The sequence below is a fragment of the Oxyura jamaicensis genome, chromosome 3, assembly GCF_011077185.1.
Source record: "Oxyura jamaicensis isolate SHBP4307 breed ruddy duck chromosome 3, BPBGC_Ojam_1.0, whole genome shotgun sequence".
Classification (NCBI taxonomy): Eukaryota; Metazoa; Chordata; class Aves; order Anseriformes; family Anatidae; genus Oxyura; species Oxyura jamaicensis.
The window spans coordinates 69,812,201-69,830,253 of record NC_048895.1 but is presented as its reverse complement, the minus strand read 5'-3'; the positions used below and the strand labels follow the sequence as shown (position 1 = coordinate 69,830,253).

The 18,053-nt window shown below is 42.3% G+C and overlaps 1 protein-coding gene and 1 long non-coding RNA gene across 2 annotated transcripts in view; one reads left to right on the top strand and one right to left on the bottom strand.

Annotated features, from left to right (window-relative positions):
* Positions 1-18,053, bottom strand: part of LAMA4 (laminin subunit alpha 4) — a 97,660-nt gene that overhangs the window by 49,584 nt on the left and 30,023 nt on the right. Inside the window, exons 3-8 of the mRNA XM_035322367.1 lie at positions 14,857-14,981; positions 11,159-11,239; positions 5,916-6,130; positions 3,796-3,891; positions 2,332-2,483; positions 2,080-2,190 (exon numbers count right to left, since the gene is read on the bottom strand). Of these exons, the coding sequence (XP_035178258.1) occupies positions 2,080-2,190; positions 2,332-2,483; positions 3,796-3,891; positions 5,916-6,130; positions 11,159-11,239; positions 14,857-14,981 (780 nt within the window). The remainder of the gene's footprint in view (positions 1-2,079; positions 2,191-2,331; positions 2,484-3,795; positions 3,892-5,915; positions 6,131-11,158; positions 11,240-14,856; positions 14,982-18,053) is intronic.
* On the top strand, positions 4,113-13,251 carry LOC118164684. The gene is made up of 2 exons (XR_004749605.1): positions 4,113-4,399; positions 11,944-13,251. It is a non-coding gene; the product is annotated as an uncharacterized LOC118164684 (long non-coding RNA).

Below are 18,053 nucleotides of genomic sequence, written 5' to 3'. Positions count from 1 at the left end.
AGCATAGCCACACTCCTATCCTATATTATGGTGGAGGTTGTACACCGCTCTGTGTTTCCCTATATAGGCACGAGGTGACATGGTCCCCAAACTGTGATGGTGAGGCACCAGGTGAGGTCGTAAAGGAAGTGAACCATGGCACAGTTATCATGTTTCCCAGACAGCCATTAACCTGGGGAGTCCTTGGATTTAATTTTCACTGTTATGTCTCATGAAGGAGAAGGAAATATGGCTGCTCTCAACATTTCCTGGACTCAGGGGATGTGTGTGTGTGCATAAGACCACACCACAAGCTTGCCAGTAGCAAGGTGTTTACTTTAAAGCCCCTGTTGGGGATGCAGCAGCAAGAATCCCCACTATAAAATCAGTTTGAGTTTGGGAGATAAGCTGGAAGATTTTAGGCTGCTGCTGTGCTGGATTCATGCCCGTTTAATCCCACCAGGCCAGGGGCGACGGCTGCAGCCTCTGTCCTGCCATGCAGCCTGTGGTGGCACCAGGGTGAGCTGGAAGGCAGCGATGGATGTGACCCTGCATGAAGTGTGGGTCTGTGGAAATGTTTGCAGTTTGTTTCTGTTGACTTGCTTATTTTACATCTTCAAAGGGCATGTGCTGTGCTTTCTATCTGTATTCCTTTATTCCTGTCAGGATTTCATATGAATGCTCAGTTGCTTGGCATTGTCACCTTGTGCTTATTTTAAGCAACTTCTTGCTGTTTTACACACATTTGCCATAATATAATGCTCTTTCCTCACCAAACATCTTATGAACTATTAATTGCATGGGCAATTACTGAGACAGGTTTCTCAATTGCCACAAAATTGATGGGAAGCATAGCAGCATGAGTGAGGGGTGCTCACAGTGACCCTCAAATTCCCACTGGCACAGGGAGACTTGTCTTGGAATCTGGCCAGAGCCTGGGAAGGAGAGGTGCACGGCTCCCCCAGGGCTCTGCCAGACATTTAGGACTGAGCTTTGTGTGGTTTTACTCTAAGCTCATCCCCAGCAGATTCTGGGAGTATCAGATCCCATTTATTATTCTCATTCAAACCTCTCTTTTGAACACAGAGTCTGTAATTCTGCTAAGTGCTGATTAAAAAGAGTAACCCCCACATTTTCTCTTCCACTTCTCCATACAGCCCTTTTTTCTCTTCCTTTGTGTTTCTTCTTCTTGCTCCTGTATCTCAGTTTAAGCCTAAGGTATAAATTTGTCTCGTGAAGGAAGTGGTAAGTGAATACAAGGTCTGGCTTTTTGCAATAAGCGTGAAATATACTCTAGTCATACTGCAGCTGTGGTTATCTCTGCTTGGGAATAACATCACATGATGTATCTTACTATATATATATATATATCTCAGCAACAGAAAACTGGCTAATAATACCTGTTTAAAATAGAGAAGAAGTAATTTTCAAACCTTATTTCTTCTCTTAATATATATCTGTATTCTTTTAGGGTGCAGTAGAAGTGTTATGTGAGCTGAGAGCAGATAACTTTAATTTTATACTCTGGCAATTGAAAGAGGATATAACATTTATGATTATAATTGTGTTAAAATGTATCTTGAGTGCTGATCAGGCTTCCATCTCAGTGGGTACCTCAAAAGGCTTTTACACTGGCAGCTTCAAAGCATATTGTGAAGTGTCTAATCAGGCTAAATGGATTTTTACAAGGGCATACATGTAAAATAAATATAGTACAAGGGCTCCTAAAGTCAGCCCAAATTACTTTAATGTTGGTTACTTTGCTCTGAAATACTAAGGCAGTGTGTCTACCTCAGATCAAATGTTGTGCCTGGGGCGTAGGGACTGAGGTGGGAACTTAGGTCCTGAGGGGAGGTGACAAACCTCTGACGATGCTCAGCAGAATTTGTCCCTGCTTCCTTCCTTTTCTGAGAAGATTACTTGGTAGGTCTTTTATACTTTTAATTCTGAGCCTAAGTAAAGTAGAAGATTTAGAAATAGAAAGCTCTTTTAGCTGCCTTTCAGGGCATTCTCACCCTTGTTTGGTGAGGCTCTTATGCCAGCATGTGAATATGACAAGCCATGAAACCTCTGTGCTCTGGCAGGAGGCTGTGAACAAACCTGGTCTTCAAGGGTTGCTGCCTCTCTCAGGAGATCATTCGTTTCATCTGCAGCATCATCAACTTGGATGGTCCAAAGCACAGAGTGGTTCTTTTTTTTGGACATCGCTGCCTGTGTGTGGGGGAAAAGAAATCAGTGCACTTACAAAGCAAATTTCTTTAGTGAGGGCAGGAATTGAAATTTACACAAATGGAATGGAAATTCATATAATGAAATTAAATTTAAAAAGTGAAACATCACCACTGTTTGTACCTGGAGATGGGTAGCAGTGAGGTTCAGGTCATTCAAACGTTTTTGAGCTGCAACACCCGTAGAAATGCTCAGTAAGGTTGTTTTGCTTTCATCGATAGCCAGAACTGCTAATTGGATGTCATCTGTCAAATCCCAAATACATTTATCGCAGCCTGATAAGAAAATAAAAGTGTCAATTTTTCTTTTAGTGTTTTTGTCAGTTAACAACAAACATCCTGAATTTACTTTTGACTGCGCCTGCCCCATGGGGTTCACTCTCTTTGGCATTGATGGGTCCTGATGGATACCATTTTTTTTTTCACTTTTATATACCACTTCCAAAGGTCCCACAACACAGTCACAGTGCTTCCAGCTGAGCAGCACCAGATGGGACTGCTCTGAGGGGCTGTCAAGGCAGCTCTGTAATCAGTAGGGACCGAGAGATGAGGCATTTCCTGGCTATTCCCTAGAGGTTCAGTGTGTTTGTGTCCCAAAGAACAACAGATGGGGGGTGAAAAAACAAGTTAATTTTGCCAGAAGCCAGAATTCTGTATTTAAAATGTGGTGGTATGAGAAGTAAGGATGTCCTTGGATGTATATTTGATTAGGAAGGCAACTTCTTAAAGCACAGTTACAACATGTTTGAATTATACTTGTACAGCACTACTTCCTTGTTCTGGCTGAATGCCTCCAGTGCCACCTTGTTTTTAGTGATATTTGTGCCACCAGTAAATGGGAGAGACTTAGAAGAACATGAAACACAGATTCCATACAGGAACTTTTGCTTGGTATCATCTAGTCTGTATTTTTGTTGGCAGAAGCTGCCATATATTTTCCTTCTGGTTGCATTTTAGGACCCCTTTCTTCTTGGGAACAGGTTAGGAGCCCATATGTTCTATGTGTTCTGCATTAAACCACAGATGTAATAATACTAGCATTAAAAAAATATAATAATCAGTGCTTACTAGTAGTTACGGCATAGTACTTTTGGAAACTCCCCAAGCTTCCTATAATTAGAATAAGAGAGAGCACAAAAGCAACTGACTGATGTGTGTATGTCAAATTCTCAACAGTAACAATTTATACTAGATGTACAACTAGAAAAACAGAAGTGATATGCAAGACAGTAGTTGTGGCAATAAAGTAGTCATGGCAATTTTTAGGGCTGGAATATTTTTCTGCAGTCACTATGTTTCTAAGTCTAGAGAAGTGGTTTTGGCGATACATCTCTACTGCTCCACAGTTGGTACCTAAATATTCAGTCTGTATTGCAGAATGTACTTGTGCACTCATGTGCACTTGAGCATATGTTTAAATACACAGTCAGCAGGACATTGTGCATCTTCACATGTTTAAGTGCACTGCAGGATCAAGGTATAAGTGCCAAGCCCACTGGAGAGCTGAGCTCTTAAGTTAGTATTATCTGCAAGCATTGAAATACAAGAGCAACAGTCACTTTTGGTGTTCCCACAGTATTATTCTTACTAATGGTGGGGCAGTCTGTGCCAGTAGAAACTACAGGACTGTCTGCGAGGCATTCTCCGGTCTGGCTGTCACACAGTCGCCCTCCACAGTTACATTCTGGGGGAAAAAGAAAGGGTCTTAAAAATAATAGTCTTCAAAACATCCAACCCACCTTTCCCATCCCAAGACCAATGTAATAGTTATACATAAGATTGTGCATGGATAGTCTAACCAAAATCAAGGGTTTCTCAGGTTGATTTTCCCTGCATTACATCGAAAAAGTGTTCTTTGCCTAAGGTCAAATTGGACGAGATAAAATGAGACAAAAAGCAGAAAGCCTGTGCTGAAGTGACTTGTTCAAAGCTTCCCAGCTGGTCAAAAAAGTAGTACTAAAGCATCACCTTCTAGAGAGGGTGATGTCTGGGAGATGGGCTAAGTAAAGCAGTACAGCTGAAGTTAATTATTAGTTACATATCTCTCTGCAGGCCTGTGGAATTTTTCAATGCTGTGTCAGGCTCCCACTAAATTAAGGTTTCCAGCTATGACGGATTGATAGTGGACTCCAATTCCATCATCAGCTTGAGCATATCAAAAAGTAAATATCGCCTACCACTTACAATGAAGAGTAAGTGGGGTTTTACATTTTTTTTATCTTGAGTAAGCAGCATTTCTACTGCCAGAACAAGTGGCTTTTTAAAAAGTATTATTTTTAATCTAAAGTGTCTCTCTCAGGATTTAATTGACCTTTTAAAATCTATTATTTTAAAGATTAAAATATTCTTGGAACACTTTGATAGAATAACAAAAACTCTAGCAGCACAGAAAAACAGTAGCGACTTATCTGGCATTCATTTTGCTCTTGTGATTCATGGTTTCAGCAGAATCTCATATAACCAAATTGTTTACTGCTATTTTATTGCAGCTCATTCATTGTTCTCTATAAATTGTCTTTGTATTTACATTCTACATGGAACATTCATGGTATTTTCAAGGAAAATATGTAAGAGCCTCAAAGTTAAACATGATGTGCTAACACTGGAATATTTCTCTGAAACTGAACCACAGTTAGTGGAACTACTCATTTTTTGTACTAACATGAGAACAGAATTTGGTTATGAATTCTGTGGGGCAATCAGCCTTTTGATCTCCCCACAAGTATGACTTGCTGTCTCCCAGCTCCCACATCTATAATGCTTTCCTTTGTTAGTTCTTTTCTCAAGAAGTGAAAGAAAAGTCTCACCTGTATAACAGGTGAGAGCCTGTTATAGCCCCCGAAACAGTTGGCAAGATTATGGTTCTAAGATTAAAATTTGGATTAGGTTGCTGCTCAAGAAAATCAAATTGTCTTCTTATTTAACTTGATAATTCTTCACTTTTTACACAAATATTTAGAGTGAATTCATTTCAAAACAACTTCTGATAGTATTTCATTTATTTGTTTGGGAGGTACCAAACTTTTAATATGGAATTAAGGCTTTGAATGCTGTTGTGGTTTATTGGTGGAGAAAGGTTCTAAATTTACCTTTATTTCTGAGTGACATTTGTAGAAAACTTGGAAGTGTGGATAAAGGACAAATGGTGAAGAAATTTATTGAAAAGAGGCTGAAAACTGCTATGTTTAGCTACATCCTGTCATTCTATATGGGAGAGCTGTTGTTAAATCATCTCTGGTGAGCTGAGTTATGCAGCGAAGCACATAAACAGGGTTTGCTCTTACAACCTCAAAATCACAGAGATTGAACTGCAGGCCTGGGTTGGGTGCCCAGATCCAAGCATGAGCTGAGCTTTGAGACATACTGTTCCCTACAGCCATTGTCTTTGGCTGGATTGGGTAACTGGGAATTGGCTTTTTGGGTTGCTGTGTGTGGGCACCATCTCTTCCATTCAGTGTAAATGGAACTTAAGTGTGTGACAGTGATGTGAATTCATCCCAGAGACAGGAACAAAACTAGAAGGAACTGCTGGTGACATAATGTGCCCATAAATGAAGACTGCAGCACATAAGACACTTGAGTCCAGAATACCCTCATGGCCTCCATCCTCCATGTCCCCAAACATGCCTTAGCACTTGGGAGGCAATCTGTGACACCATGTTGTGCCACACTTTGCTCTGCTCTGTTACACTAAACTGTAGACAATACCTGTACAGTTTTTAGCGATTCTGGCATCCCCGTAGTACCCCGGAGCGCATCGTTCACACTTGAAACCCGTGGTGTTGCGCAGGCAGTTGCGGCACTGGCCGGTCACTTCATCACAGTCTTCAAAAATCAGGTTTGGGTCTGAGTTGCCACTGCAGTCACATTTTTTACAAGTGCTTCCAATTAGCAAAGGGTTCCCATAGTAACCAGGGGCACACCTGAAAGGAAAAGAGAGCCCAGAGACGACTTGCAATGACATTGCCATCTGTGGTAGCATTTTTTTCTCTGACCTTATTTATGTCCCCATGAATTGATGATGGTCAGCAACTACAAAAGGACAGAAGGCAAATTAGGAGCTGTATTTCTGCAGAGGCTGTTTTGTGCTCTAATCTCAATCTGTACAGTTATTTATTTTTCCCTTCTTGAACACTCCTGGTATCTCAATCACGTCAGTCTGCATTATTTTTTTGTATCCTTAGCAGTGCAATGATTTGTTCCCATTGTTTTAAAATATATGACAGCACGACCTTGGCAGAGATGCAGTCCTAGTGTTTATTTTTGTCTTTTCAGCTTTGGATCTCTCCAGCTATATTGTGTTATATAGGAAACTGGGGCAAGAGTTTCCACATCATGCCTTTCATGATGTGGAAACTCAGGGGAAGTTCAGACGTTATTTTCATTATAATGCAGATACCAGAGCTCTGACCGGAAGGGGGCTGAATAAATACGCTTATGACATGGCATTGGGATGGAGTCTGTTTTTTGCAAAATCAAACAGGCACCAAACCAGCCTCCCTTTACATCCCCACTGTGTTTCAGCTTTGTTCTCTGTTAGCCTGGCTGAAGCCAGAAGAGTAAGTGCCCAGGGGGGGAGGATGGCTCTGGAGGTCTGCAGAGGGAGAAAGGGAGGTGGGTAACAGACACTGCAGGGAAGGCCTGCAATGGGCCCAAATTGCTTTTCATGTTTTGTCCCATTCAGGCAGCATTTCTGTTGAATGCTTGCTACATCTTAAAATGGAAGAGGTGTTGAAGCTGTGGTGACTTTTGAAAGGCTAGAAAAAACAGTAATACCTCAAGTTCCTGGGTGAGCAGTGACCCTACGCTAAGACAACAGGTAGTAGACTTGGTGTCATCATCAGGGTCTCAGTTAAAGGAGTTTCTGCTGGTAGCAGGGAGCGTGTTTATTCCTGCCTGCCCCATGAACTTGTGAAGTAGTGGGACTGGGGGTCTCAGCTGGCAGGATGGGGACAGCCCGTGCCACCCATGGTGTCACTTCAGGAGCCTGTGTGACCCCACAGCCTGCGCTGCAGAGGTCGGGGACTCATGCCCCAAGCTGGGGATGAAGAATGACCACAGGGTAACTAGCTGGCACAGTGATTGCTCACTGAAGATATCAGAGGGTTGAATGGCTGTCGGTGTGATTTAGGTAAGGAGTACGCTGTGTCATCCTGTTTTATCACCCTGTTGTCCTTGTCTTTTCTCCTGTCCATAAAGCTCTGATTTCAAAAGCTGTTCTGCTGTTTGTGGGTGGGAGGGTGAGCTCTCAGGCAGTTTTGTTTAATTTTCCCAAGTTTCTGGCTGGGGACCTGAGTTGAGTCCTTTTGTCTCCTAAAATGTGAACATAGACAAATCTGTGTTCTGCTGTGTCTGACCAATGAAAATGTGGGAGATCTGATAAGAGCTTCCGATTTTGATCTGTTCCTACATTTGCTGAAGTGTTTTTTAATAAAAGAAGTAATTTCCTCAGTGCTGCTTTGTTCATGTTCCAGTCCTGAACCCCCACAGTAAAAACACATATAAAATACTAAGCATCCTAATACAAACCACTTGGCTGCCTCAAATACTGCCTTTGCCAATGGCAAAGAGTCTATTTGTCTCTTTGCAGCACTGCCAGAACTTTTGGTGCAGATCTTATCACTTGGGTGACCCAGATGTAAAGAATAAATGTGTGACCTGGGGTTCTCTGCACCCCTCAAAGAAACATGAATACTACGCTGAGTGTAAAGATTGTGATTTAACTGACTTTGACGGAGACACTCCCTATTTCCATGGGAGTTAGAGCAGGCAGTGATGGGTGATGCTCCTATATAGTTATGCCAAAAGGCTTATTATAATTTTTGGATATTTCAGACAATGTGGGATAGTCATATTTTCCAAATATCAAAATGTTTATGAAGTTTAAAAAAGAAAAACATGCCCCTCTTTTTTTTTTTTTTTTTTTTTTTTTTTTTTTTAAAAAAACTAATCTGTTGTACTATTTGATTTATTTTGAACTCTCAAAATCTTGCAGCTTTTCTCTTTAATTTTCTGTGCTTAGGCATTTTCCAAAAGCCTGTCTGTTTCACATGTCCACCAACTCACAGAAGCCACTGAGCAGAGCTTGGGTGAGAAGGGGGCTTTGCTTACTGCTAGCCAGCTTTGGCTTTCAGACAGTGACGAGTGAAGACTGCCTACTATTCCCAGCAGGCCCACAGTTTCTTCCCTCCTATAAGGGCAAGCTGGTTTAAAAAAAAAATCTGAAATACGACATTCAGTTCACTTGCCAGGAATACAGTGGCAGTTGCTCACATCCTCACAGATACCTTTGCGGGCCTGGAAGTGAATGCTGCTTTTTATGACCATCTGACTCACTTTTATTAGCCATATCTCCTCATCTGGAGTAGCTGTCTAAAACAAATAGGAACTTTTAGAGTGTGAATAAATGTGTCAACTTCTCTTTCCCCTTCCCTTTGCCACTGAGGGCATATCATAGGCTTGGACTGTTGCTGGCCTCTTTTGAATGGTTGGTAGCACGTGGGAAGAGCAGGGATGGATGGATGGAAACATATTGCTCCATCTCTGCACTTTATGGTCTGAAAAAGTAGGGCCTGTGGTAAATGTCTTTTTCCTCTGTTGTATCAATAAAGGGCTCTTTGTTGCTAAGAATATTTCCTCTCCCTTGTGATTTATCAGCACTGTGGAAATACTAAAGCTGCTAAGTTAAACTTTGTTTCATCTTACAGCCATGCTTGCTTCCTGCAATTATTTGTGAGTGAAAAATTAACTTCCTCTTCACTGGCAATGCCAAAAGGACCTTTCTCATCTATTCACTTTGGACACTAAAGCATCATTTGCTCAATTATCTTTTTTAACTTTCGGGCACTAACAAAACCTGGATTTCAGCTGCTACCACCTCAGTGCTTTATCGCTGGAGTCCAGGAGCAACATGATTGTTGAACATGAACATGAATGCTAAATGTTGGACTGAGCAGCGTGTTTTCCCAGTTCCTAGCAGAGGCTTCCACGATTTCACGACACTGTCTGCCAGTACATGTCAAAGAAACCAGCAAGACTTGTGCCAAGTCCCTGGAGCAGCGCAAGGGAGCCTCATACACAAGTACCAGGGAAAACGGAGCAGGCTGCCTGCCAGGCACTGCCTGAGGAGTGTGTCTGCAGCTCGCTGCCCCAGCAGAGGGCAGGGAGGGATGGAGAGCTGTGGGATGTAGCCTTCCTCTGCCCTGGGGGCACGAGCTGCTCTGTGGGATGCAGGAAGGGCAGGGGCAATGTCCCCTCTCATCTGGCGCTCCTGTGGCGTGATTGCTGCCAGCACCAGCAGCCAGTGGTAGTGGTGCCCAGCAGCAGCATGAACAAGGTGGGGGCTTGCTCTTTGGCAAGGAGACAGGGATGAGCAAGGCATCTCTCATTAGTCTTTGAAATGCTTTTTGCCCTGTCTGACACAAATGGGAGCAGGACCACCAATCTAGCAGGAGGGAAGTGCCCTTTGTCACTGCTTGCCACTTACCTCAGCGGTTTGTCAGGGACTTAACCCAGTGACCAGGGCAGGCTGATTTCTTTCTGTAGCTTTTCCTAACCCATCTACGCAGCTTTGCCTTCCTTGAGACAGCTGCAGCATGAAAGGTTGAGTAGTTGCTGTTAGAAAAGAAAGCTGCTGCCATTCTCTGCTGCTGCTCATATATGCTGTTCATTTCATACCATTTGATTTGCTTGTAGTTTAGGATGACATTTTAATAACTATTAGGAAACCTCACTGACCTTTTAATTGTCTACGTTATCCTTTGTGCATACATCTGACATTTCGTAAGAACAAAAGCATACAGCCACAGGCCTGGAAAGAAGGCTTTTTTATTATTTTTTATTTATTTTTTATTTTCTCTTTCCATTTTTGTGCCATCTGTCAAGAGGGCTTTCACTATTGCTGTCATTGTGCTAGTGCTGTGGAGGTAATACGCTGACATTTTCACACCCTTTATAAGGGCAAAAGTCTTCAAAGTCTTCACTTATTTATTTATTTATTTATTTCCATCTTACCTTTTTCACATTGATTTCTCTTTGCATCAGGAGCAAATACCCTTTCTCCATTCTCTAGAAAAGTATTGTCTGAATTCAGACCTTGCCCATTAATGACAGTGGATTGAATTTTTAAATACTTCAGGGGCTTTAAGGAAAAACAAAATGCAGTGTTGAGACCCAGTACACAGTGTCAGAGCCATCCTATAACCCTCAGTCTTTGTGTTAGAGCACTTTTAATATATTGGATGCTCATGGAGAATTTTTGAATTATAATCATGTTTCTTCACTGTAACACTGTCCATATGTGTCCATGGTGAGTAAGATAGGCCTTTATGAGACAGGAGGGAAAGGTATATGTCTGCTGCATAGCTCCATTTATTTGTGTACTTTGTGATTTAGAAGATATTTACTGGAAATTGCTTGTGGGCATAAGGAAAAGTTGAAAAGCAGCACTGACCTATGGTTGTTTGCTTTAATTATGTCTGTGAAGTACATTTAAAATTTAACCAAGAAGGAATCAGCTCATTAAGAATTTGAGCAGATAAGGTATTTTCTCCTTTGCTTTTGAAGCATTCAATTGGCAGAAGCCTGATATCTTTTCAGAGCACGGAATTGCAAGAGGCATCTTTGTGGTGGCAATTTTTCACTTCAGCTGCTGTTTCTGATTTGTATTTTGATTTGTAAGTTGTATTCCTTTTACAAAGATCACCACATGAGGGTATACAAAGTGCAAGAACTGGGTCAAAATGCATCAGATGTAGAAGTCTGTCCTACCATGACATGTCTCCACAGCAAATCCTTACAGATTTTATTATGAAGTGAATGAAATCCTTTAACAAATGTGATTCAGTAAATGAATACATATCCACAGAATTTCTCCCCAGTAAGGGAAGATTCCCTTGAAGGCTTCTGGACTTTGGCACTTTGACCAGTAAGTCATCCTATTAGTTTCTTACCTTTCGCAGTTGGGTCCTGCATAGTTTTCCTTACAGACACAGCGCACGCTTCCATTTTTTCGGTAACAGGAGTCTGCAAAGCTGGAATTTCATTAGAATAAATCATTAGAATATCAGGCAACAGCAAACACTTGAGAGTTTATAAATGATGGACATCTTCTGTCAGTGCAAACTCTGGCTCTTGGTTCCTCACTGCTAAATATTTTTTCACAGGTATCCTCAGGCTTCATATGGGATGCACACTATATGCCTTGTCTAGTCTTTTTAATTAGTATAGGAAGTACTAATTAGTGTATAACACTATGGAGCTATATAATTCCCAGATACATGTACATTTTTGCATTGCAGTGTAGATCAGAGACACCTTCAGGTTTTGTTTCACGTGTTTTAGACCAGGGACTTGGATAAATACGTATGTCATGCAAACCTAATTGCTTCCTCTCTTGTACTTTAAGGGACATAATATTGCTTTTAAAAGACACTGCAGAGAGCCCTTCAGGAATTTAGACTCTGGAATGAGTACAGTAGTTTCCTGTGCAAATCCCACAATTTTCCTTAAGTCTGCTCTGGAAGTAGCAAGTGGTGGAATCTGAACTAATTGGTGCTGTCCTCATTTACAATAACTGAGGATGCTCTACGGTCTCTCTGAGAAAGCTGGAAAGACCCTGGGGCCTCTTGTGAGATCAACTTGCCATTTAGTGATGCTGATTGCAGTAATGCCTTGTGCTGTAATTTACATTCGCATGATTCTAAACCATCAGTTCCTTGCTTTCTGGTGTTTTCAGGATTTAACAACTGTATAAAAAAATAGGGGACAAGAGAGAGCAGCAGCCACATCTGGAAAGTGCAAATTCCATACACTTCAAATACAGCATTATACATTACTTAAACATGTCTGCTGTGAGAAGATACAGTCCTAGAGGTGTTTTCAGTTAGACTGCAATCTGTGTGAGCAAATTCCTGCCAGCACAGGAAAGCAACTGGCACACTGAGTGGCAGCAGTTGTGAGCTGCAGGCCCACGATTTTTAAAAGGGAGGCCCTGAGACCTGTTGCTAACCTCATCCTGAGTGGTACCAGCTCTGGTTCCTAAAGGGCAGTGTGCCCCTTGAGAACTGACAGCATCAAGACTGTAAATCTGCATCCTCCTATCTGTCTCCTGTTCCAGTATGATGCTGAACTGTGCTGGGCAGCTGTTGCAGTTTGCATCCTTTTTGCACAGGATTTCAAAAGACTCAGAGCAATGGGAAAGAGCATGATCTACTCACTGCTTGCTCCAGGAAAGAGCTGCATTGAAAGGTGACAAGAATTCCTGCAAAATTTCATTTTCCATCAGCATTTCTCAGCGGCTGGGACACCCAGGGTCAAATAAATCTGTGTCTGGGTCTGTGTTGTCTCAAAACATTTCATATAACCAGGCAGAACACAAAATGAGATCCTTCTCACAGAATTCACAAATTGACTTCAGTAAAGGTTTTATGAGAATATGTCAAGAAAATCATGAGAGTTTGGCAGCCTTCCTCTTCTTTTACAAAGGCTAATTCCTTCACGTAGTTGTACAAACCGCATTGAGGATTTAAGTTATGAAATAAGACTGAAGCCTTCCTGAGATTTTGTATTTTTTGTGACCTCTTAGGGGAAGAAAAGTTCATAAAATTCCCAAAGGTTTAAAAAGAAGTAACATCTGCTGGAGTGTGAAGCAATGCCCATTCCCTTTTTTTATTCCAAAGAGATGATATTACACTTCATGTGGTTTACTCCAAAAGTTCACTGGACAGTAGACATGAAGATTGTCTGGCCAGAAAAGCTGATGACACGCAGATGAATCTCAAGAACAAATATGTATCTGATGAGTCTGTCAGTTTACAGATTTGGTCACTTTGTCTAACTGTTATGGATTCACTGGCTATTACCAAAGTGAAACAGAGTTCAAAACAATAACCTTTGCGTGTTCTTTATTTAAGGCTTTTAATGCTTCTCTGCTTTCTGCTAGAGTTACTGTTTTGCCTTACTATACGTGGAGTGGGACTAATGGAGGAAAAATACAAGAATATGAAAGAATGGTTGTTCTTTGAATTTAGTTATGCAAGGCTGAGTGTTGCTCAGTATTTAATATTTATGTTTCAGACCCAGCTGAAGGCTATTGCTGTGGTCAGGTCTCTGTCATGCAAGAAGCTGTACAGGAAATTTCTGCATGTTATTGAAATACAGGCATAAGGCCAATTGGGGCAGTACACTGCTTTAGATGTTGCCTTCAGGACTTGATTCCAAGGAAAACCCTGAAAAACTGAAGTGGATTTTTACAGGGATAACTTTAAAGGGGTGGCATGCAGATGTTGAAGCATCCTCATGAAGGCTCCTGGCAAATTCTGTTCTCCCTTCCCTATCCCACACTGCAGCCCTTTTGGGTTTGGGGCTTCCTTATCTCTAGGAGCCCCTTACCGGTAAAGCTGCTTGTGGCTGGGGCCACTGCCACAAAGCCTGGCGGTCTGTGGGCTCAAGAAGGGTCTGGGCTCTGCCAAGTGGCACTGCAGGGAGGAAGGCCTGGAGGTATGCCTGAGCCACTGTGCTGTGTCCTGGCTGGGTTTTGGGAGCCGGCAGCCGAGGCTGTGGTTGGCAGTGCTGCTCCTTACACCCAAGTGGCTGCTCTGTGCCCAACAGGTTAAAAAAAAAATCCCTTTTGCTAAGGAGAAAGCACTGCTTCCGACTGTTGTACTTCTACTATTTCTGGCATTACCTCTGCTACTGAAACTGGAGGAAGCAGGAAGCCTTGTCTGTGAGCTCCCTCCCTCCTAAGCCTTTACAAATGTAAGCAAAAACAGGCTCTTCCCCTGTCTCTGGAGGGTTTTCTCTCTAACCTAGTCAAAGCTGCGGGTTTTCAACAACAGCTGTTCTCCACCCCACAGCCCTCCTCATGTCTGCAGCTCGCCATGAAAGCCATGAGGTGACCTGTAGGACGTTGGCCAGAGAGATTTTGTCATGTTGCCATTTTGGGCTTGTGCCACCAAGCAGCTGAGCAAAGCATGGCTCATCCCACCTTAGGGCTGGATGCGTAACACTATAGCAACCACAAACAAACACAATAAGAAAATTCCCCCTTTGTGAGAAGCTCTGCTTGAGAGTGGAAAGGGAAAAAACAAGGGGAGTAGGTAGCTCAACTAAAAATAGCCTCAACCCTTTGGCAAGTGTTTAGTAGCGTTTCTTCTGGGCCCTGCATTGCGATTTGCCTGGATGCCTTTCTCGTGGACCGTGGAACTCAAGCAAGAGGAAGCTGGTAATATACTGTTCATCTGCGCTACTGATGTGCCACCAGCTTTCCAAAAACTGATTACAGTTTGTATCTTTTTTGCTTCTTCAGAAGGCACAAAGTGGGTGATGCCAGAATCCCGTTGGCTCAGCCTTGGCTTTCTACTAGGCCTCAGAGTTTCTTTCCTGAAGGTGGCTGTGTGTCAGCTGAAGTGGCAGCATGCCTGTAACAGAGTCCTCCCACCCCTTCCTTTTATCTTTCAGCTGAGTAATCTCTCCTACATAAAAGAGGGAGAAATTGAATTTGTTCATATATAAAATATTGTAATTACAAGTAGGAAGCCCTCCTATTTTCCTCTGCTGGGAAGGGCAGCAGCTCCCAGGCAGGGATGGAGCCCCCACCTTACAAAGGGCCCAAAGCAGCCCAAACCAAAGACGAAGACTCTTTACGTACTTGGCAGCTCCTGGCAGGGGACAAGGGCAAGGCTGGCAGAAGGTGGGCACTCCTCTGACAACGTCACCAATGAAGCCATCCGGACATTGCTCGCAGTGCTCCCCTGTCGTGTTTCTCTGGCAGTCCTTCAGTGGAAAGAGAGAGAGTGATAAAAGTCAGATGAAGGTACTGCCTAGTTCAGAAAGAAATAATTTAGCTGAACACCTGGCCAAGCAGAATAGGGGATGAAGCCAGACCCCAATCCTTCAAGGAACTGAAGGATGAAATCAGACCCTGTATTAGCTAGTACAGCTACAAATAAAAATGCTCTAAATGATCACACTGGCCAGCCAATGAGTGTTGGCAAGGTGCAGGACAGGAGAAAACAGACATAAGTGTGTGGCAGTTGCTGGAGCAGAAACAGCACCGGCTGCTGTCAGAGATGCCATGGGTACTCAGATGTAGCGGTCAGCTTTGCTGACTTGTAAGTGCCAGTAGGAAAGGTCCCTTTTGCTGCTATCAAACCAACATGAAAAATGTCTGCTGGTAAATGCTGTCAACAGATTTCAGTCTAGGCAGGTTTCAGCGAGGCTGCTCATTGGACTTGATTAGAAAAGAGCATCAGGGGAATCTGCAGGCAAATGGTGGCTAATACACCGTGTGGCTCTGATGCATTTCTCCTGAGATGAAATGTGTTACACTATTAAGGGATGCTTTATCATTATGCCATGTTCTCATCTTAAAGGATGTCTGTTTAATGGTGGGAAGAAGTGGGAGCCTAACATATTTCCTTCTCATGCCAAACTACATTTTCAGTGGCTTTTCTATAAAATACGGAGCAACTGAACAAAATGTCACTCACTTTCTAAGCAAATTATATCTCTGCAGTCTGATATTTTTGAGGACATATAATTCCCCATGCAGAGGAAAATCAGCCACTGCTTGATATTTTTGGAGTTCCATGACAATAAATCAAGCTATGGTAACTTATACAGAATATTTATTTGAAAATAATTCATGATGCTGGGTACCAAATTGTGCCTCTTAGATAACTTTTTCAATCACACACGCAAAAGTCAAATTTCTCTGTAAACAACACTAAATTGAATTCAGAGGTTCTGCAGGCCCAAATAAGCATTTTTATATCATTTAATTTAAAAATGGATACACACAAATGTGACAGGTTACGTGGGCTTTCCCCTGTGCACATGGCAATGCTCCCACCTTCATTTCAGCAAAATACCCAGAAGCTGCCATTGAAAAAACACAACCCTCTAAATTCTGTCTTGCTGAATTGCTTTTCAAAGAGTAGGAAGGGTGCAGAAGCACTTTTCCTTTTTGCAGCTGTGCAATGGTTTTTGTGTCCCTGAATCAGAACTCTTCAATGACACCACTTTGCACTGATACAGTACAGATACAAACAGCTATGCAAGGCAAGCAAAGGGCCAGGTTCATGGCCGAAGTATGCAGAGCACTACTCTTTGCAATACATATTTGCTGTGGTTTTGTGTTCTTGTCCTTGATTCTTTCCCCTTCAGACCTACAAACAGCAGATCATGGAAGCTATAGACTGATGAATGTAATTTCCGTCCCTGGTAAGGTGACAGCATCTGTAATGAAGAAGAAGGTCTCCTCATATGCGACTAAGCACCATCTGAGTCAGGGAGTCCTGCTTCACTAACCTGCTATATAAGGGTGCAAATAAGCAAGTATATGAAGGGGATCCAGAGGACATTTCTGGACTTTCAAAAAAGTCAACTAAGTTGTCAGAGGACTTGAAGAATGTTTCTTTTACTAATTGAAATCTGGTAAAGTCTAGGAAGCAAAGGGTCAGATGTAATGGTCACTTTTCAGAATGGGGAAGAGTCACTATTTAGATAACCTAATCTTAGGTCCTGAGACCAGTTTTATTCAGTATTGACCAGTGTCTTATGAATAGAGACCAAAAATGTTAGGGTTGTTCAGGTGGGAGAGAAAGGCTGACAGGAGAGGGTATTTGAGGTATGTAGAATAACAAAGATGGGAAATAAGCTGAATGAAGGACAATTATTCACTCAAAATATGCAGTATAGGGGAAGAGGGGCACTCAGTAAAATTATTAGGAAACTTCAGTTTTAAGAGGTTTCACTTTAAAAGGTACTTCTTTATACAGAAGATAAGAAACTTCTGCAACTTTCTGCTAGGAGGTGACAGTTTTTGCAGGGGTGAAATTTTCCAAGAGAGATTCATGGGCATTGTGTTCATAAATTAACACTGAAAGGATTCAGGATGTTTGTATGCTCTGCCATTCCTTAATACTGCAGCTGTGGATGCTGGTAGAGTATGAAGAGACTTCAGAAACAGGCCAGGCTGGGTGTTATCCCCAACAGCATGTCCTGTTGGACACCCAATGTCGACTGCAGAGACCTGGTCAGGCCCTGCAAGGGGACCTCTTGTGTAGTGCTCAGAGTTGGCACAGGTGCTAGGAAATGACTGTGGTGCCCCAGCTTCTCCTCCAGCAGTCATTTAATCCTATTGGAGAAGTCTCTGAGCTGTCAGCAGCTGGTGGTGTCTGGAAGAACCGGGAAGTTGTGTGTCAGATTTCGGGATGGCCGGCGGTGTTTCACACTGGGCTCTGTGGGCAGAGCTCCTTCAGTAGCATCAGGCTGGGGGTGGCTGAGCTGAATTTTCTGATGTACTGCTGAGCCAAGACCCTGCAGGTCTGAAACTCATTTTCTATTCCAACCATAGTGTGTTCTTTGAATAAAATAGCATGAGGAAAAGGAATGAGATTAGGGAAGATGTTTAATGAAAACAAATAGTTGTGTTTCACTTGCACATACATTCATTGCTAAATGAGTTTTGTATCCAAATATTTAAAGTTTGGTATAGTGGCAGAATTTTGCCCTGGCAACATTGATGGTTTGTTTTCATAATCCTGTGTGCCAACATAATCAATCTCCGTTGAGAAGCATCATTTTAGTAAAGGACAATCACTCTTGCCAGAGTACATCTGATGTTTTTTAGCCAATCTTTTTTATTTGAAACTCACTAAAGTCCCCCATTGAGGACTTATTAATTTAGTTCAGACCTCTTTTGATTAAAGGAGACTTTGCTTGTGTAGTTGCATTTTTGTAGTCATACAAAACCCATTGCACAGCAAGTATTTATTTCTACAAAGCCAGAAAGCCATTTGACCAGAGAACTCTACATCAGGTAGAATATGATAAGGAAAAAAG